We start from the raw sequence: 21,935 nt of genomic DNA on the forward strand, positions 1-21,935 counted from the left end.
AGAAGTGTAATTATAATAAACTGAACTAGTGTAAACTGGCTTGAGTTAAAAGTTTGTGGTAACTGCTCTTGTATGACTGGATACGAAGCGGAGACCTTCGACGAAGTCATTTCAGAGCCTCGTTCGTACGAAGTTGGAAAGTAGACTGACGTAAACAGCGCGAGAGACCGAACAGAATTTCTGTAAATTCAGATGAGAAAAGAATGTCTTCACAGAGCTGAAATGTTAATTACTTCTTTCATTCTTCGTTCAATCCCGCTTTCATAAGCAAAACACGACACGGAGGTGTTTAATTCAACACGCTAAGACTTTCCCACCGAGCAGATTGGTGTTGTAATAGTGGTTCCTGAGGGCCATTAAAATATTCATTTAACATAACATTCATCACGTGACAGTGTCCCCCAAACCAGGAAAGATATATGATAATTCAGTATAAGAAGGAATAACTTAGGCTCGTTTTGTTATTGAATTAGAAAACTAACCAATTACAGTTCAGACATAAATTAATGTAATTAAAATATCAATCCTCTATCCTCTTCCAAACCCCCCTCTTAATATTTACACCGGGTTCATTGACCCCAGTAACTCAAGGAACACAAAATATATGCAAAACTGCAATATACAATTTTAACACATAGATGTCATTTAACGATATTCACATTATTTTGGAGAGAACCAATATTAAAAATCCCCAAGAGACCTTACGCCGCTGTTCTGTAAAAGATGTCGGAATTAAATTCGTGTATTTTACTCTCTTACTCAGTATGTTCTGCGATTCGAAAAGTTCAGTTCAGAAATCGCCTTGTAATTATTATTGACAGCAAAGGCACGTGTTTCACGCAAGACTATCGAAATATTTGTTGATTGCGGCAATTCTGTACAATTCGACTGAATTAATTAAATACAATATCGCTTTGACTATACAAGGGTCCACGAAGATAACTTCATGTTGTAAACTGCTCACGAAAATCATATATTTGTCTTTAAACAAAGTTCTAGAATGTCTTGTTTTACAAATGCAATGAGTGTTCAGTGTCGAACACCATCTGGTGTTTAGGGACACGTTTCCCGATACTCCTGTGTACAAATAAATTGGCAATGTCTCGTAGGGCCTGAAGAGAATTATTCATCCCTTACCTTCGTAAAGATTGGTGATACTTGGGGCGTGTGAAAGATACGATGGGGAATAAGAAAGCATCACAGATCACAGCAGACAAAGCCTTCACTTCAAAGGACACGGTATACTTCCTGACTAAAGTGCATCCTTTCTGGGGGGCAGAGAAGGTTAGGAAATAAGCTGTTATCATCGATGATTAACTATGGTGCATTATGCTCTTATGTGGGCTATTAGCCACGTAAAAATTTCCCAACTTTCGTTCCGCCAAAATTATGTGACGCATTCGCGTATCCTACCCTTGTTCGTGCTTCAGAGGACTTATGCCTCCACAACGCATTGAAGTTACCTTTAAGTTCGACTTACTACTGATACCTTTAGTCAGTATAATCATTCTCTACTGAACTGTTGAAGGACATTACATCCTAATATGAGAAGCATTTGCCACGTCTTCACTACACCAAACATATATCACAGCTTCGCTGATTTTGAGAAATACAGTCAACAGTTCCCGAAGATATTTTAATTTTTCCGACAATTAAATATGTTCGTTTAACCCACGTTCCGTTGCTCACGGGTGTACCCAAAAAAAAATTATAACTACAAAACTGAATTAATCTGGAAAAGTCTATTGTAATTTTATAGCAGAGATTGAAGGCAGTTTCCTCGCATGACTGTTATAACCACCAAAAAATTTGGATATTCTTACAGGCAAAGTAATTTCAGAATATGCACTGACTTTGTAAAGCATATCTACAGGGCGATTCAGTTATTATTAGTGTAGATGGCGTGTATCTTGCTAAGCTGAAATCAAAGTCAGCTATAGGCTTATTCTAAACCAGTGGTATTCAACCTTTTTTGTTCGCGTACGCCCAGATGTAATTTCTTTTCAACTTTGTACAACCAAAGTTGTTGGTGTATAATTCAAGTTATACATAGTATATAATCTACATCTAAAATAAATTAAATAAATTGCATTACTGATTATTCAGTGTTTATCATAAAATAATATATTTTTTTAAATTTCACGTACCCCCTAAGATGTCTTCGCGTACCCCCAGATATAATTTATCTTCCAAATTTGTACCCCCAAAGTTGTTGGTGTATAATTCAAGTTATACATAGTATATAATCTACATCTAAAATAAATTAAATAAATTGCATTACTGATTATTCAGTGTTTATCATAAAATAATATATTTTTTTAAATTTCACGTACCCCCTAAGATGTCTTCGCGTACCCCCAGATATAATTTATCTTCCAAATTTGTACCCCCAAAGTTGTTGGTGTATAATTCAAGTTATACATAGTATATAATCTACATCTAAAATAAATTAAATAAATTACAGTACTGATTATTCAGTGTTTATCATAAAATAATATATTTTTTTAAATTTCACGTACCCCCTAAGATGTCTTCGCGTACCCCCAGATATAATTTATCTTCCAAATTTGTACCCCCAAAGTTGTTGGTGTATAATTCAAGTTATACATAGTATATAATCTACATCTAAAATAAATTAAATAAATTACATTACTGATTATTCAGTGTTTATCATAAAATAATATATTTTTTTAAATTTCACGTACCCCCTAAGATGTCTTCGCGTACCCCCAGATATAATTTATCTTCCAAATTTGTACCCCCAAAGTTGTTGGTGTATAATTCAAGTTATACATAGTATATAATCTACATCTAAAATAAATTAAATAAATTACATTACTGATTATTCAGTGTTTATCATAAAATAATATATTTTTTTAAATTTCACGTACCCCCTAAGATGTCTTCGCGTACCCCCAGATATAATTTATCTTCCAAATTTGTACCCCCAAAGTTGTTGGTGTATAATTCAAGTTATACATAGTATATAATCTACATCTAAAATAAATTAAATAAATTACATTACTGATTATTCAGTGTTTATCATAAAATAATATATTTTTTTAAATTTCACGTACCCCCTAAGATGTCTTCGCGTACCCCCAGATATAATTTATCTTCCAAATTTGTACCCCCAAAGTTGTTGGTGTATAATTCAAGTTATACATAGTATATAATCTACATCTAAAATAAATTAAATAAATTACATTACTGATTATTCAGTGTTTATCATAAAATAATATATTTTTTTAAATTTCACGTACCCCCTAAGATGTCTTCGCGTACCCCCAGATATAATTTATCTTCCAAATTTGTACCCCCAAAGTTGTTGGTGTATAATTCAAGTTATACATAGTATATAATCTACATCTAAAATAAATTAAATAAATTACATTACTGATTATTCAGTGTTTATCATAAAATAATATATTTTTTTAAATTTCACGTACCCCCTAAGATGTCTTCGCGTACCCCCAGATATAATTTATCTTCCAAATTTGTACCCCCAAAGTTGTTGGTGTATAATTCAAGTTATACATAGTATATAATCTACATCTAAAATAAATTAAATAAATTACATTACTGATTATTCAGTGTTTATCATAAAATAATATATTTTTTTAAATTTCACGTACCCCCTAAGATGTCTTCGCGTACCCCCAGATATAATTTATCTTCCAAATTTGTACCCCCAAAGTTGTTGGTGTATAATTCAAGTTATACATAGTATATAATCTACATCTAAAATAAATTAAATAAATTACATTACTGATTATTCAGTGTTTATCATAAAATAATATATTTTTTTTAAATTTCACGTACCCCCTAAGATGTCTTCGCGTACCCCCAGATATAATTTATCTTCCAAATTTGTACCCCCAAAGTTGTTGGTGTATAATTCAAGTTATACATAGTATATAATCTACATCTAAAATAAATTAAATAAATTACATTACTGATTATTCAGTGTTTATCATAAAATAATATATTTTTTTAAATTTCACGTACCCCCTAAGATGTCTTCGCGTACCCCCAGATATAATTTATCTTCCAAATTTGTACCCCCAAAGTTGTTGGTGTATAATTCAAGTTATACATAGTATATAATCTACATCTAAAATAAATTAAATAAATTACATTACTGATTATTCAGTGTTTATCATAAAATAATATATTTTTTTAAATTTCACGTACCCCCTAAGATGTCTTCGCGTACCCCCAGATATAATTTATCTTCCAAATTTGTACCCCCAAAGTTGTTGGTGTATAATTCAAGTTATACATAGTATATAATCTACATCTAAAATAAATTAAATAAATTACATTACTGATTATTCAGTGTTTATCATAAAATAATATATTTTTTTAAATTTCACGTACCCCCTAAGATGTCTTCGCGTACCCCCAGATATAATTTATCTTCCAAATTTGTACCCCCAAAGTTGTTGGTGTATAATTCAAGTTATACATAGTATATAATCTACATCTAAAATAAATTAAATAAATTACAGTACTGATTATTCAGTGTTTATCTTATAAATTTGTTTTAAATTTCACGTAACTCCTACGATGTCTTCGCGTACCCCAGGTTGAATACCACTGCTCTAAACAACCAAGTATCTTTGTAGGATTTGCGGTTTTGACGGCGGTGAGTAAGATGACGACTGCATTCTGAGTTGTTGCGCCGTGTAGTCTGTTAGAAGTTTACAGACGTTTCAGAAGTCCTTGCTGCCTCCATCATCAGGCCGTGTAGTCTGACCTAATCGCCCTTATAAAAGCAACAAGGACCTCTGATTGGAGAAAATTCCGTTATTGTTGCGTTAAAACGGTTTTGGAAACAATGCGATGTCACAGTGTAATCAGATAAACAAATTACTTCTACGACAAGAATTTAAACATCTAGGAATAATTTCCAGGTTCCATAACCACTTCAGAGCAACCAAAGGTTATACAGAAATTCCGGTTCATAAAAATATATTCACAGATTCAATGACGTCACAAATAACCTTATTTTAGAGAAACAGATTATTAAAATGTGTAAACAATGAACTGGCTTGTGATGGAAATTGTAAGAGATACCGTGTAAAGAAATTATAATCCTATGGAGGAAATTCGTTTAGAATCTTAAGTGACCTGAATGCACGGATGCTTTTCCTACGCGGTGGTGCTTAATTTTACCGTAATATTGAAGCTGTATTTCTTAATAGTTTAACTTGTAAAAAAATATATGTTCTGCTTATCAACAACTTTTTCGGTTATGAAAACACCGGCTCCTTTTTTGGGATCTAGAAACAAACAACTCTGTGGGCGCATGACATATCAAATCGCTATCATGGTTCGGATCCCTGTATATTACCTGCCATCTGAGCGTCCCTCTGGATTACAAATGTAACAACTCATAAAATACAGCACTGCAACGAAATGCTGCATTAGACGGTTTATTAAATATATTTTATTTTGTGTCTTATATGCGTCATGTTTGTGTTTGATTAAATATATTTATTTTGTACAGTCTATACACAAACGTTTGAAGTTTATTGATGTTGTAAAAATTATATAATATTAAAACATTTTATTGTGTAAAATATTATATTAGCGCTCTTAATCGTAATTTTTACAACATCAATAAACTTCAAACGTTTGTGTATAGACTGTACAAAATAAATATAAATATATTTTGTGAAAAGATTGGAGCAACGGTAAAAGTTAGGAAATAATTGTATGGATACCAACCTTCAGGAAAGAAGTAGCCAGGGTGGCCAAAAACCTGTTGGTACACTCCATGCAACAAGAGTCAAGTGCTTGAAACTTGAAAACCTGATGCGATGTAATTTTACAGCTAACAAAAAAAAAAATAAAGAAGACAGAGAAACGAAGTACAGGTTCGTGTCTTCTGAAACCGGTAAATAAAATACGAATCAATTTCCTGCCACTGGGGCTGAGGTGGTTCAGAACGTGCGCGGAGAACCGGTTTCCATGTGTCATCACGTAACAGGTTTAAGCCTTGCTCGCACATCCTTTGAGAGGTTCGGTTTGTTTGGTTCCAAACCTGCAATCACTCACATGACTTCGGAATTACGACACTGTAATACTGATTAAACCGCCACGGTGGTCTAGAAGTTAGAAGGCTGGCCTTGTAATCCTGGGGTCTCGGGTTCGAATTTATAACTTGTGTTGGGCAAGGCCGTGGTCTAGGCAACACGGAGTTTTCCTCCGTGGCATCCCAACAATTACTCCATTCACACACAGAAGAAGGCAATGGCAAACCACTTCTGGATCATCTGCCAAGAACGTATATGAACAGGTCCCAGTCCGAGAAAAGGATGGAAGGATCTTGTTCATATGGACCTGTCGTCGGACAGAACACTAAATAATAATAAGATGAGGTGGTCTAGCGGTTAGAACGCTGGCCTTGTAATCCTGGGGTCTCGGGTTCGATTTTATAACTTGTGTTGGGCAAGGCCGTGGTCTAGGCAACACGGAGTTTTCCTCCGTGGCATCCCAACAATTACTCCATTCACACACAGAAGAAGGCAATGGCAAACCACTTCTGGATCATCTGCCAAGAACGTATATGAACAGGTCCCAGTCCGAGAAAAGGATGGAAGGATCTTGTTCATATGGACCTGTCGTCAGACAGAACACTAAATAATAATAAGATGAGGTGGTCTAGCGGTTAGAACGCTGGCCTTGTAATCCTGGGGTCTCGGGTTCGATTTTATAACTTGTGTTGGGCAAGGCCGTGGTCTATGCAACACGGAGTTTTCCTCCGTGGCATCCCAACAATTACTCCATTCACACACAGAAGAAGGCAATGGCAAACCACTTCTGGATCATCTGCCAAGAACGTATATGAACAGGTCCCAGTCCGAGAAAAGGATGGAAGGATCCTGTTCATATGGACCTGTCGTCACACAGAACACTAAATAATAAAAAAAAATACTGATTATAATTAATACACCTAATTTTTTTCTCAACGATATTTATTGTCATGGTATTTAAATGCTACTATATGTATCTAAAATTCCTTACTAGGGGAACGGCCCGTTGCAAACAAAGGAATGTAACAATATCGATGTTAACAGATACCATCCCGTGTTCCAAATAAGATGAACGCAACCCAATAAGTAAGCCTGCCGGATCGCAATCTGCGATCCACTGATAAGTTACATACGTAAATTGTATCACTTCGCATGATAAAAAAAACATTTGCCATCTAATTTAGATATTTACGTAATTAAAAGTAAATAGTTAAAATAAATAAATGAACAACTTTATTTAAAAAATAAGTGAGTTATGTGTTAACCTGCGTATATTCAGGCAGTAACATCATTTCTATTCCAAAACAAATTATACTCATGAGGTTGATCAAATTAAAGTCAGTATAGGACGTGTTTATACGTCCATGCATTACATCGATAAAAGAAAATTTCTGTCGAAGAAATTACGAAGCTGGCCACATCTTTGAAGAACTTCTCAAATTTTAATACGAGGTTAAAACTTAGGCTCACTTTAAGATTTTTCATAAACGAGCTTTTCTTTATACTAAAAACATGTACGTAACACAGGATGAAAAATTTTAGAGGTTACTTATAACAAAAGACGATACATTACGTACTGGTTCTTAACATTCAAATGTTTTAACCCAAAATATCTCCCTCAGATCTTTGTTTTGAGACAAACACAGTCCTGTCTCAGAGTGTGTGTCTATATTCATATGTTTACTAAATTATAAAAATGTTAATTGGATACTCGATGTTCGCTTTTGTCCGCCAATTTGAGCGGAACTGATTCAAAAGTTCAAATTAGATTCCTTCCAATACGAAGAGAAAGCTACGAGCTTCACGTCACGAAGTTCATTATCTAAAACTACTGTTGCAGAAATCGTGTACTATACAATTTGTTATTTGAAAGTTTAACTTCATTTTCAGTCACATAAGTCAGCATACAAATGATCTGATGTAAATCTACATTCGGCTTCATTTACAAGTTTCTGTAACCCAATTATTTCCTAGTCTTTTGCAGTGGTAGACAGTCACGTCTGTCTACCCAGAGGGCAGGGGTTCGAGAGTTTCGACAGAAAATTTTGTAACTGTTAAAATTGTCAATTCGGACACGACATTCTGCACTCTGTCCGGTGATCTCATGATGTCAAATTTAATCTTTAATTGGTCCCACATGACTGTCTTGCCCAGATATAATCAACTCCACGCGACTTTTCTGAACGCACTTTTTCTACCACAAGAGTTCTGTCATCAGCAGTTAACTTACCTTGCACGCAGTGGGCCTATAGTGAGGGTAGGAGCTTAAACAAATGTTTCCATCACTGCAGCTGAAGAGAGGAACGCGACGGAACTTTGACGTCATTTTATATCAACGTTGTTGATTCCTTTTTTGAAAAAAACAAATTAGACTAGTCCTAAAAATTTAAAAATTTAAAAATCTTCTACTAAAACTGCTACGACTTTATCAATACAAGATATAAGACACAATATGATCTGCATGAAAACTATTTTCACGTCACTTCGTTCAAATTTTTTCTATTAATAACAAAATAAACTTGATTTCAGTAATTAACTTGACAGTTTTTACGTGTAACCTGTGTAAGAAAAGTATTAAACAGCCTATCCACTATGCAAAGACCTGCTCGTCGCGGACTGAGTGACTGTCTGCCAGGCAGCGAAGTGTTAGACTGGTGACTTCTGGCTGCAGAGAGAGGTGAACCAATCGCTGTATTCGTACGCCAGTCAGAACAGCTGAAAACTTTGTATCCTCCCTCTTAAGAACGTTTTAAATCTACCTAATAACGAAACGCCAAGAAAGATGGTAAACCGAATAATTATACAGGCCTACCATTACCTGAATTAAACAAATTAAATTTTTTCGGACTAATTAACTAAACATCTAACTATTTGTTTATTTGTTTAAATCTTGTCAGTCTAATCACAATAAAATTCCTATAAAATATTAAAATATTACTAACATGTTCAAACACAGCAATGCTTCCAGACGGACATAACTCCTCCACAATTTCATTTCTGGATGATACAAAAACAACAACAAAACGTTCACCCACACAAAATCATGTTGAGCACGACGTACATACAGAACAACTTCGAATACGATATTAAAAAATACAATAAAATCTGGAAGAAAACATCATTTGAAATTTGAAATCTGATAAACATCTGACTAAAAGTTGCATTTAAGAAATTTTATTTAAGTTTATATAATTTTATACACCTGAAGATGGTTCTTTTAGAACTGAAACATGTCGTGTAAAAAGTGATGATCTAATGTAAAATCGAACATTTCGATAGAGAATATCATTTAATATATTTTTAAATATTTAAATGTTAGTAATATTTTAATATTTAATAGGAATTTTATTGTGATTAGACTGACAAGATTTAAACAAATATATATTTATCACAATATGACGCAACTTTATCATCTCATAAACATCTAACGTCGCCTTTCGGTGTTAGCATTAATGCATCGTATTTCGGAGGTCCCTGGTTCTGTTTTCGGCAATGACGCCGGCTATCCTCAGATGCCTCGCGAAGTTCTTCCGTGTCCCCTAGCACATGTTGGTCTAGTGCCTTAAAATAAGACAGGATCGCTTTTTTAAAACCTTTTATACCATTTATAAAGTTTTACGTTTCACTCGTTGTCACATAAACTCTTTAGATAAAACAGCGTACATGTTAATATTTATCATGTACGTGAACGCGGTAACAGAACCTTAAGATTTCGTTAACAGGCCTGGAATTTTTGATTCGATGAACGACAATCAGCTCCTCGACAAGCACTATGCTTCGTGGTGTAAGACGACATGTTAAAACGTCGTGTCCAATGGATAGTTGCTTTGTCCTTGAGGTAGCATAATTCTTATCATTAGCCTCCAAGACACGAGGTATCACTCTTCTACGAATATCCTCCATGGTCTTGGCATCAAGGTTTAACTTCAAGAAGACTGTATCAGAGAATCTCAGCCGACGATCAGCTGATTTGTTTTAAGCGAGGTGTACATCGTTCGTAATATTCTGTTCCCCTCCATGACGAAAATTCGTCATCTTATATAATCATTTAGTTTCATTAATGTCAGTATTTCTCAATACCTGCATAAAACCGTTCATCTTTATAAACGTCAAATCAAGAATTAGGACGTCTCTTTCTGATGAACACTTCGACAAATGAATGCGAGAAATTAAAGCTGATACTAAGACCTCTCAGGCATTAAAAGTATCAAATATCTCATAAACGGCTGATATTTGAGAAAAAAATTTAGATTTTTTTTTTAAAATCTCGCCTTGGTTTGAAAAAATTTGTACATTCACAGTTATTTTTCAAAATTTAGAATCAACAATAATCCGTTATTGCGACACCAGGATGCTGGCAGAAGATGACCGATTCGTTGCTAACTCCATACATCACAATTACAGTTTGTTACTTTATTTAATAATGTTTCCCCAACTCATTAGGTTTAAAAGCGTCAGATTATGTTACAAGTGGCTTACAGCCCGCATGTTTCGACGTCTTCATAAAATAATCTTGCTGTCTGTTTGTTTATATGCCCTTCTTAACAACTTAAGCAGTTGATTAATTTTCAATAAATCTGTTAATACGTTATGCTAATGGACGTTACCGAAACAGTACACGTTTTAATTTGCTAGTCAGTAATAATAAGACGACGCACGCGAAAACAGTGGTAACTATATGTACCACCTGCTTTATACAGTTAATAAATATGCGTTTGTATGTATAGGTTTCGGATTGTTTTCAGTGTAAAAAGGGATTATTTCCTTAAACAGCGTCAACCAGTTGATCGTAGTAATGGTGAAGCGTTGTGTTTTCTTCGCGGTACGGGCTGATTTATTAAATAATATTTAGACGAGCTTTGGTTTCAAAGGGTTAATATTTTTGGTTATATTTTGGGTATATAATTCTTACTTGTAACTACATTTCTCAGACATTTACAGCGAATCCTTCAGTTAGTTAAGATGTCAAAAGTGAAGTTCTGAAAGTGCGAAGTTAAGAAGTTTCGTTAAAGATTTTGGCGAGGGATATTTTAGTTCTGATGGTACAATTCTGCTCTGTAAACTTTGTGAAGTTAAAGTTACAGCTGGTAAGCGATTTAATGTTCAACAACATTGTGATATGGCAAAATATAAAAATAATTTGAGCCCACAAACCAGTCATCAAAGCAAGCAAAATGCAAATCCTTATATATTGTAACGCTGCCAAGAAAGGAGAATGAAGAGAGGTACTTAATATTTTGAATTTTGTTCATTTATTTATTTGTAATTAATGAATCTGAAATCTTAAAATTCATCTTATTTTTATAGGAACACGTATTCTCAACATCTGATTCTGATCCAAAACGAGGCATTTACAACTTAAAGCGACTGAGGTTTTTGATTAAAATTGTTAGGAAATCAAGTAATGTAATAGTTGTACATGCATATGTAAATAAATAACATGATTAAAATGCAAAACGTTTTTTTTAAATTTTAGCGAATATTTTTTCATAACTAATTAGGTCATATTTTGCCTTTCTGGGTCATATTTAGCTAATTAAGCCTTAAAGCTGGAACATCTGAATTATTCTGGACAGTGACAGGCCATAAAATTAGCTACAAACTGCTCACAACGTATTATTTGTACGTTAAAGACTGTGCGTATCTTTGAGGTTATACCCGACAAATTTATTGACAAAATCTGTAGGTAAATACCAAGTTCTTACGAAAGAATATCTGATAACAAGCAGTAACAATAGAAATAACATTATATAAAGCATTTATAATTGCAAACTAACAAAAATGTGTAATGAATTCTTCTCGGGCTACCAGCCGTTTCAGGTATTTTAATGGAGAAAACACCAATGTTTCGAGAACCATCTTCTCGTCCTCAGGGTACGGCTGGTAGCCCTAGAAGAATTCATTGTACTTGTCGGCGTGAAAACTTCACATCTTACATAACAAAATTGTGGCCGGGGTCGAACAGGACCATCTGCGGACAAGTCCATACCGCTGACGTCTATGCTACAATGCATTTTATCACCTAAATATAAATATAGTTTTAACAGCATAGTTAACAATCGGTGTGAGACGAGAGTGGGCTTTATGTTTTGTCTCTGGAAAACCTTCTGTTGCTGTAAAATACTATTCTGTTCACACTGACGTATTTCTTACAAAGTTCCCTACGATCACGGTTAGGTTAGGTTAGGTTACAGAAATGCAGTGAATCAGCAGGCATACTGTCTGTAATTGTTGTGCTCCGTTCGTAAACGTGACGTACGGGTACATTTTCATTTGACACTGTGCTCTATAAACTCAATAAATGCGACAAGAACCAAGAACGATTTTTAGGAAACATTCCCCTAGTTTGTAAAAGAACTCGCACAGAATTTCTGTGACCTCCACAAAATACTAGGACAATACTTAAATTCTTCATGCAATAATTGTTTGACGAATAATATTAAAACCCATTAATTCTGGAATGTAAACTGTGGAGTTCAGTAGCTGCCATCGTGTATCTTCCGCACGTCAAGAACACGGCTCAGTGACGTCTACTGGCCACAGCGTTTTCGAAAGTCCGAGCACCGCCCCTATAAAAATTAGCTGTCAGTCTCTGCCTGACGAGCTCGCATTAAACAAATGCCTGCTCAAAACGTAACGCCTCGTTCATTTCAGCTCCGACAGAGGGAAGTAGCTTCCGCTCTGCTGGATACGATTTTGAGGTTATCTGCATCATCTCCCATCTTCGCAATGTAATCGCTCTAAGATTCACTCTGATGTTACCTTCCCACCTCTTTCTGGGTCTTCTACGTTGACTTTTCAGATGAGATATACCCATTAATATAACCATACTCTGTTTCCCCTTCCCAGACACCCAGTTAATCCCGGAAATACGAGTAGACTGACTGATGACGTCTTCACAGACAGATGAAAATCAAATACAATTGGTTTCTCGTCCTTTGGAGACCGACTGTTAAACTGAACACTACTTGTTGGCTGCAAAATTTGGGTAGAGGCAACAATGTTTGATATCTAGAAAATAAACGACGCAGAAGTTAAGAAACAGAGTCAGTTCAGAATCTCAGGTGTGCAAGTTTGAAAAACCTTGGCGATAATATGGACATCAACAAGGCTTGGTAAAATAACAGAGCATAAAAATTTTAACCAAAGACAGTGTATACTATTTTCTAAAAAAGAGGAAAGTTATTAGACAGGAGAAAGCAGACTAAATTGAAATGGTTTACAGAACCAAAACGAAATTAACCGAGATAACATGGAGGTTGCGAGACGTAATTCTAGAAGAAGTTTCAGGACAACAAAAAGGTCTTACTTACTTAGAGACTGCACATTTTGAAGTGTGTTTTCTGCTAGTAAAGTTTCGCTGTAACCACTGCCTTTTTAAATCGCCTTTCAATAATTAATCAGGACAGCCAAGATTACATCTCGAGACTTTCCGAACACGACGCACGGGCGTTAGCCACTCATCAGAGACGTGTTTGGAAATTAAATAAACCTGATATTAGACGGTTCAAACAGCTTCCGCCAACACAGTACTTGGGTCATCGTACAAACTGCGAGAAAAAAAAACTCCAGTACCAGCCTACAAACAAAACAAACACCTCAACGTTGGCGTATGACCGAATGGAGCGCTGTACAGACGGCCTCAGGGGGACTTCGAGTCATGTTTGACCTTGACTTGCACAACTCCGGCCGCTCCTTTCCTCACAAAGTACAGTTACGACCAGAGTGAGAAAGAATACAAAAATAAATAAAGTTTCTTGCCGTCTTCATTCAGCCCTGCCCTTTTCATACCGAAAACAACGTTACCTATTGTACAGTGGGCCTACAATATCTGTTTACTTCCTTGTCAGCAGTTTTTCAAACGCGTCAACACCGCTATTCCCTTACGATCCGTCATTGTTTTTCGCATCCGTTCTCATTTCTCCACCTGTCTCATGCATGCCGTGTCTCATAGATGACGTCACTTCCGATCGCTCAGCAGCGTCCTTTAACCTCAAAATTTCGCAATGTCCTATGTTTGTAACTGTTGAATTACCACACAACGCTCCATGAACAGTTTTTAGGTTTCTTTGTGATCTTTCGTCATTAAAATTTTACACGCCCAATGCCAGTAATTCATCTCTCAAAGTTTGACTGCTACATTGTTCCGCCAATCTGCAAAAAAATGCATATTTCTGTCACACACGTGTGATAATGCGTCAGCCAAAATAGTTGAATGGAATTAAAACGTTTGCGGTAGGATTTTCCTCCCATTTCATATTAAATTCTGTGAAAAATCGGTAAACTCTTTCAAGTCAGAACGGGACACACGCACCCAACCACACGCGCATGCGCGCACATTCCTTGGTTCAAGCGATCCTTTCTGATGCTTCAAGCAGCCTGACTCAGTTCTAAGATTTTACACGATATGTAGCCCCATATGTTCCAGTTTAAAAAATTTTAAGTTTTGTATGCATATCAGATTGACACTTCTGCACTGCTGTTTTATGTTCCAATTAAATACAGTGAAAATGTGTTAAATGAAATTCACATGTATTTGGGAGGAATGAAAAATTAATCTTAAACGTACTGGGATACTGGGAACGACCCGTTCTTCAAGTTCCTGAGCACTGCGGGTCCCAAGTTTTCGTTGGCTTGATCTATTAGACATTTGGTAGGACTCCTTAGACGAGGGATCGGCCTGTCGCAAGGCCTCTACCTGTACTCAGGGCAGGACAACACAGAAAAACACCCATGGCTTGAGTGGGATTCGAACCCACGATCCCATCGACCAAGCAGCACAAGGGCCACGCCTCAGACCGCGTGGCCACTACGTTAAACCATCATTGTTAAAGCAAAGTATGCATTAAGGTCAAAATACTGATCTTGGTTTGAAACCCCCTTCAGTGTGGTACCCTGGGTAAATGCCCCACTCACCAATTCCTAAGACCAATCCCAGTTGAGAGTTTATTAGAATTCATATAAATAAATTAGGAAAGTTACACGTTAATAAACTTGGTGCTTTGAACCTAAAAATAAACAAATAGCCTGATAAGATGACAAAAATTGGAAATATTTTATACAAAATGGTGTAAAAAACCCTTGACTGACAGTGTAAAATAAAAGTCACTGCATTTCAGGCCGTCGCTGCAGTCGGTACCAGTTCGAATGCCACAGTTCTGGAGAATGCATCGCCATCTACAACGCTTGCGACGGCATTCCACAGTGTGCGGATGGAAGTGACGAAGCACTGGAGCTGGACTGTCCAGACTTAGGTAACTAACCCTTTTAAACTCGCGCTTAGAAAAATAATTCTATCGAGATATATCACACATGGAAGGAAGTGAGTATAATCTATATTTACAGTTTACAATTTATAATATTCAGAACACAACTGCATTCCCTCTAAGGCACTCGGATTGCAAGGAACAAAGTTCTCACAATTAACTAAACAGATTGAAGATTTTGCATTGCTTCATATGACTGCAAAATCTTGTGTCAGACGCGTGTAATTCAGTTGGTTTTGTTTCCTTGTAAAAAGAACCTAGGTTTCAGGTTGTTGGAACAGACAATCAACATTAAACTTTAGCGGAACCGCAGAAAAATATCAGACACATTTATACAATATTATAGCAGATTGCTTGAAAGTGAACAATTAATACAACACACAGGTTTACTTATATCAGAATGGAAGCGGAGACAGATAAGAGGCTGGCTGTCCGACAACTTCAAGAACTGATCTACAAAAATCCCATCCTTTAAAAAAACAATGACTGCAGATGACACGTGATTCTTCCTGCATGGCCCAGAAAAAAATCCTGAATTTCTGGAACCCAGAAAAAAAGAATGACAATCATAATAAATGGTCAATGAAAAAATTAAATCCGTGGCGTAACAGCTCCAGAGAGCCAAAGCCGACTAGCTTGACTGCTGGCCTCACGTTCACATGCCTAAGCAGAGGTGAACGATCATCCAACCAGATACAGGGTGACGTGTGGTCAGCACGACGAACCCCCAGCCATTGCTAGTTTTCATGACCGCCATACTCTCTAAAGATCAATTAAAGATATATAGTTTTTATAAAATCAATTTAGTTACTTGTCAGACCACAAACATGAAAACAAAACTGCAATGGCAGACCACATGAGCTACCAGTTTTCGGAATTGAAGAAATGTAGAAACTGATATTTCCGACACATGTAACGAACACACAACGTTTGTATTCTTTCCTATAGTTTCATTATTAAAACTATTTCATCGTTCCTGTCAAGATGTTTGACACAGGTATCATAATTTATTCCAGTTTTATTTAACTGTCTTTCTTCAAGTATTCTGTCACTTATATTTTTATCTGTTACTTATGTAATCACCGGCAGTCCTGTAACTTTTAATCATATTTTGTACCTGAAGTTGTGGAATGCAGTAATTAATATTTTTTTTATTTTATTTAATAATGTATGTAAATTCATGATTGTACCTGCAGTAACAATTTCACTACTAATACTGCTGACATTTTTGTTAATTAGGCAAGTGAAACTAAGTACTCTGTGGTTTTTCAGCTACCTGCAAATTTAACATTTGTGTGCCCTGTTATCATATTTCAAACGTTATGATACAATGTAAATATCTGTGCAATTAATTATAATGTATAAACTTAAACAGGGCAATTACAAATTACGTTCGGGCCCTATACTTTTAAGTTTATCTGAAGCAACGTAATTGATCTACAAAATTTAATGTCGCTTTAAACATTAACTGTAACAAAACATGTATTCATATTTTCTTTCATTCATTTTAGTAACAAATCAGGCTAAAAATGTTGATTTAGCAATGTCGTTAAAAGGTAGGACACTGATAGACGGCGTTACAGGAACTACGCAACCACCTCCACCGCTGCCAACCGTGTCAGCACTAAGTGACAAAGAGTCAGGTGGAAGTGGGCCACTCTCGGCGATTCCCACGTACAACAACATGCCGCACCAACAGCAAGAGATGATTAAATCTGCAATAAACAATCAGCAACTGCCAGCGTACAGCGGTGCTGCACCACTGTACAGGCAGGATCCACGCTGGCAACAAGCTCAGCAACAGCAGCAATATGGAGGTACGCAATTCTTCACAAAATAGTATCCAAGTTGGTTTGGTTTGATATTCAATTACGTGAGACAATTATTTGATTATATAAATGAATTCTTTACCTTAAGATAATACAGTTATGTGAAAATGAGCAGTCTACATGTATGTTTCATTAAGTGAGCTTATGACTATTACAATATATAAAAATTATCCCTCAGAAATGATGCTCAAAGTAGTAAAATACACTGTTCTATAATTTATCTTTTTTACAATACATACTGCCAGTAAAAGCCATCCCATTACATGTTGAAAATTAGGGGAGAGGAGGTACAGCTCCTCATTCCCAACTTCCGCAATAGAAGGGGGTGAGTGGTCAGTAGCACACCCCAGCCGCACTTTACCCCTGAGAAAGGACTCGGTATCCATTGGTCAGGAGGATGGGTGGGCCCCAGAACCTGTCTGGGCACAGGGGTTAGAAGAAAATCGTCTGCCTCAGTCGGGGACCGAACCCTGACCGCGAAGCCAGTTTCTATACTGACTGAGCTACCCGCCAGCACCTTAGTGAAATCATAGACATGTTACTATGTGCATATTTCTATCATCTCATTAGATGTTCCCTTTTCACTTCCAGGAATTCAACCCAGCAATGATGGCATTAATCTCAGCAATAATCAAAAGTTATTTCCTATATCCCAAAACAGTCAACAGCAGTCACAGGTACAGGGAAATAAATTGTATGGGAGAGAAGGCGAGGGGTCGCAATACGGTGGTGGTAGCAACAGCAACAACCTTCAGTGGCAAAGTTACCAGCAACAACAGTTGCCCCACGCAGCCACGTACCAGGGCCCTGTGAATCAATTCCAGGGTGGAAATAACCATGAATATAAGGGTGAGCGAGATCCATATTGCACTTCCAAGTTATGTAAATTAATATTTTCACTGTCATAAATGTTGGAATACCTAGCGGTAAGGCAATGTTTCCTAAAGCAGATGGATCCAATGTGGATTTTTTTGTAAACTTTTCCTTACAGCTGATAAAGTTAAACTTTGTGCAAAGTAAAAGCCTGAGAAATACCAATCCTCACCATCATCTGAATTCTTTGTTAAGCAGTACGTCACATCTTCATTATCATTCTGTCTTTAGGAACAGAACAGATATCTTGCCCATTGGGTGCTCCCATAAAATATTTTGATTTCTACCTTCATCCTACCTAGCAGACAAGGGCAAGGATGGTCACACACTATGCAAGTTCAATTTTTCATGCACTTAAAATATTCCCAGAGCTCAATTAGGTACCAGATGTTTCAAATAACAACCCAGCTTAAAATGGGCTACGATACTTCATTGCAGAATAAAGATATGTCTTCACCACGGTATTATATCGTTTAACAACGGAGGTCTCAATAAAATGTTTGTTTCATCATCAGAACGAAATTAATTTGTTATTTAAATGACAGTCTGCTAAAAATAATCTAAATAATGTTTTGTAAATCTTAAATGGGATGTGTGCACCAGGTACTGGTTGAGAAGCCTGAGGTTAAGAGACCTCTGGGGAGACCTAGACGTAGATGGGAGGATAATCTCAGGCGGGATCTAAGGGAGATAGGAGTTGAAGGAGACTGGATTTTGTTGGCCCAGGACAGGGTCTGGTGGAGGGCTTCGGTTAATTCGGTGACGAACCTTCGGGTTCGGTAAGCCATCTAGCTAGTTAGTTAGTTAAATGGGATGTATTATAAGTTTATTACATTGATATTATTGTTTCAGATCAAAGCAGCCACATTTTTAATCACAAAGACAATGGATTAGTTGCAGATTCAGACAGGTACAAATATAAAGGAATACATCACTATAAATACAAGTATGTACCACTTAAGAGTCAGCAGTTGGGTGAGCTTTCTCCTCTCTGCAACACTGCTGCTGCCTGGTGCCTGACAGTGAAACTGAGCATCTCTGCACAACTCTGTTCTCTGTCCAAGCTTTAGATGAGTGTACATAGGTATCCATCATGCAGTGAAACCTGCCTCAATGTGTAAATTTGTTCAGATTAACATGAAAAGCATTGATGATGCTGTATTTTGCCTGTGTTCCCTCACGAGACAGAGGCGGTACATTTCTCTTAAACACTGGCACACAGCACAACCCAGAAGGTCATCGAAACCTCAAAGGTTTCTGCATGGATGGCTGTGATGGCTATCGTGACTAAGGTTATTTCTTCTATTCTGCTCACATCACTCAGACTTTAATTTAACACCTTTACCAATGAACTAGTGGGTGACCTTGAAGAATGCTACTGAGCACTAATTTCCTAGTATTTTCTATTTCACCCCTCACTCCACTCAACATGGCTGAACGCTGCAGTCACGTGGCTCATATTTGCAAGGTCCCAGGATTTAATTTTTTCTGAGTGAGGTTTTCTGTGGTTTTCATAAATCATTCAGGAAAATGTTACGATGGTTTCTTAAAATAGGGATGACAGCTTCTGTTCCCATTCTAGACAAATTTCAGTTATCCTTTCATTCTGTGTCACACAAATTATGTATAATTAAATAAACTTGGGAACAATCAAACAAAAATGTCAGAAATCTGATAAATCTTAGATCATGTGATCGGTAGGAGAAGATATGAATAAAAGTTCGAGCATCCACATAATTAGGAAAAGAGGGAATGCAAATAGCTTTCGTCAACCATGTGGTTAGGAGAAGAGGTGATGGAAGACATCTTTGAGTGACCGGAGGGTTCTGAAGGTCACCGAGTGGTCAGGAAAGAGGTGGTGGTAAAGTTCTTCTTTTAGTGGAGGTTGCTGGTTGGATGGCCTGGGGAAAATATATGAAGTGAGAAAACTGAATAGACATACAAGGGCATCCATTTTTAACATAACTGGTCAGATTTGACTTATGGGCTACAGGTTACCGATATCAAGTTCCCAACGTTTGTGATATCTAGTGATAATTTACCTGAAGAATTACTAATTCCTACTATAAAATCATACACTGGAGGCAGGTTTCATTCCAAAGCAAAGCCAATCCTGGTATACAGTTGTGAATGACAAATATATTTGGGATTTTCCTATTTGAGCTCTCAGAGTGTAGGAACCTAAATGGACGGTGCACATTCCTTCCACTCTGCTTGCCTTTGAAGAAGAAAATAAAATTCTGTAGAAATGATTGTGGCCCAGCACACTATGTCCACTCCAGTCTGGTCTGCTCAGGTCATCAGGTATTCTTAGGTGAGGAGAGCTCGCCACGTGATGGAATCATGGGTGATTCAGATTATCAGACCTAGACATTGAATGCAACTTACTAATGAGACGCATGTGAAATGTAACAACGAAATTTAAACCTGATTTAGAAATATAAATAATTCGCACACATGCCAACTATTTCAGTGATTGATTTTGATGAAGATAGTTATTAAATAATATATGAACCTCTTTGCTATAATAAGTTCGTAACATTTTAGTAAATTTAATGAATTTCAATTCATTGTTCTCTTTTATAATCCATCAGCCTACAAATTGATAAGAAAGGGTGAATGTGGCCCTCAGATCCTGAAAGGCTGGTAACCCCTGACATAAGAGGTTATTACAATCTCTATAATCAAAATAATAATAAACTTTTTCATGATAGTATAGAAAGGAATGCATGAGGTGAGATAAAGAAACACCTAAATTTCTCATTTAAATATCACAGACTCTTGGTAATATTCCAGTATGTAAATTGGTATCCTGTCCTAAAGAATACTTACTGCCATAAATATTACACTTATGCAATCTGTATTAAGAACTACTATTCCAAAAATTGTATGTCAATAATTCAATCAGTTAAGTGACTAGGCTATGGAATTTATGTCCAGGGTTTGATTCCTGACAGGGTAGGGTTTTTCCTTTCGCCACAATGAAGCAGTTTAGCTCTGGGGCCACCTGGTGTCCTGTTCAGGGTTCTTTCCCTGGGAGTAAAGCTGGATCACAAAAATTTGTGCAATATCTCCCCACGATTGAAAGAACTCACTGTATGATATCCTAATGTTCTTTAAAAATGTGTTTCCACTCCTCTTTAAGTCACTGAGAGAGTTTTTATCCAAAACAGAGGTCTATGCTACTCCCACGCAACAGTTTCAGTTTCTGCTTTACTGGGAGAAACTGAATGTTTGAAGCAGTGTAGGCCAGAGTGCAATGGAACTAGCGTGTTAACTAATTAATATTTTATTTTGGAGAGAACAAAAATGATTGCAGAAGGAAAGTGCACTTACCAAACAAGGGCCAACTATGTCATACAGAACTAAGAAGTCAATAACTTGGGAGCTAAAGATTTTTTAGAATTTTATATTGCTGAAAATTTAGCACCCTGGAATTTGTAAAAGTAACAGCACATTTGTGCTTTTCCATTTATTCACCAAGCAAGTTTATGTAACAGTATTTACTCTTGACTTGTACTCAGGAGGTCACCAGTTAAAATCTTACCAGGATTACTAGCTGCCTTGACAGATTGTTCATGCCCCTTCTCATTGTATTCAGATGAATGCCAGATCATCAAATGGGAAAATCCAGTGTTTAACGCTCAATAAGCTTAAAATAATTGTATGTACATTTGTACTCCTGAGACAAAGTATGTTCCCCATTATAGAAAGTTCTCTTGTTACTTTCCACAGCACAATTTATATTTCCATAGCAAGATTCTATTTACTTTTATTCTGACTTGAATGAGTTAAACTGTACATATGTAGATACCAGAAAGATTCTACTGCATTTTAGTAGTCATAAACCAATCTGCATAATCTGCATTCACTACTTGAGCAGAAAATCAGTAAGACTATTCTTTTTTTGCTTGGCTTTAAATGTT

General features: G+C 36.4%; 2 protein-coding genes across 6 annotated transcripts in view; one reads left to right on the forward strand and one right to left on the reverse strand.

Annotated features, from left to right (window-relative positions):
• The window catches only part of LOC110829690 (protein phosphatase 1 regulatory subunit 14B), a 144,929-nt gene that overhangs the window by 110,544 nt on the left and 12,450 nt on the right, over positions 1-21,935 (reverse strand). Inside the window, exon 1 of one of the 2 annotated variants that reach the window (XM_087351988.1) lies at positions 8,272-8,608. The exons of the other annotated variant lie outside the window; for it this stretch is intronic. Within the exon in view, the coding sequence (XP_087208114.1) occupies positions 8,272-8,367 (96 nt within the window). The 5' untranslated portion in view covers positions 8,368-8,608. Of the gene's footprint in view, positions 1-8,271; positions 8,609-21,935 lie in introns of those variants that run through there. 2 annotated transcript variants of the gene reach the window in all.
• LOC110829676 (uncharacterized) overlaps positions 1-21,935 on the forward strand; it is a 50,949-nt gene that overhangs the window by 17,599 nt on the left and 11,415 nt on the right. For 2 of the 4 annotated variants that reach the window (XM_087351976.1, XM_087351977.1), the window contains exons 4-7: positions 15,161-15,295; positions 16,864-17,124; positions 17,728-17,985; positions 18,862-18,955. In XM_087351976.1, the coding sequence (XP_087208102.1) occupies positions 15,161-15,295; positions 16,864-17,124; positions 17,728-17,985; positions 18,862-18,955 (748 nt within the window). The remainder of the gene's footprint in view (positions 1-15,160; positions 15,296-16,863; positions 17,125-17,727; positions 17,986-18,861; positions 18,956-21,935) is intronic. The other 2 variants (XM_022063663.2, XM_087351978.1) reach the window with 2 other exon arrangements.

This window comes from Zootermopsis nevadensis, unplaced genomic scaffold (assembly GCF_977971745.1).
Source record: "Zootermopsis nevadensis isolate Lab colony 2312 unplaced genomic scaffold, Znev_1.0 Znev_ptg000020l, whole genome shotgun sequence".
Classification (NCBI taxonomy): Eukaryota; Metazoa; Arthropoda; class Insecta; order Blattodea; family Termopsidae; genus Zootermopsis; species Zootermopsis nevadensis.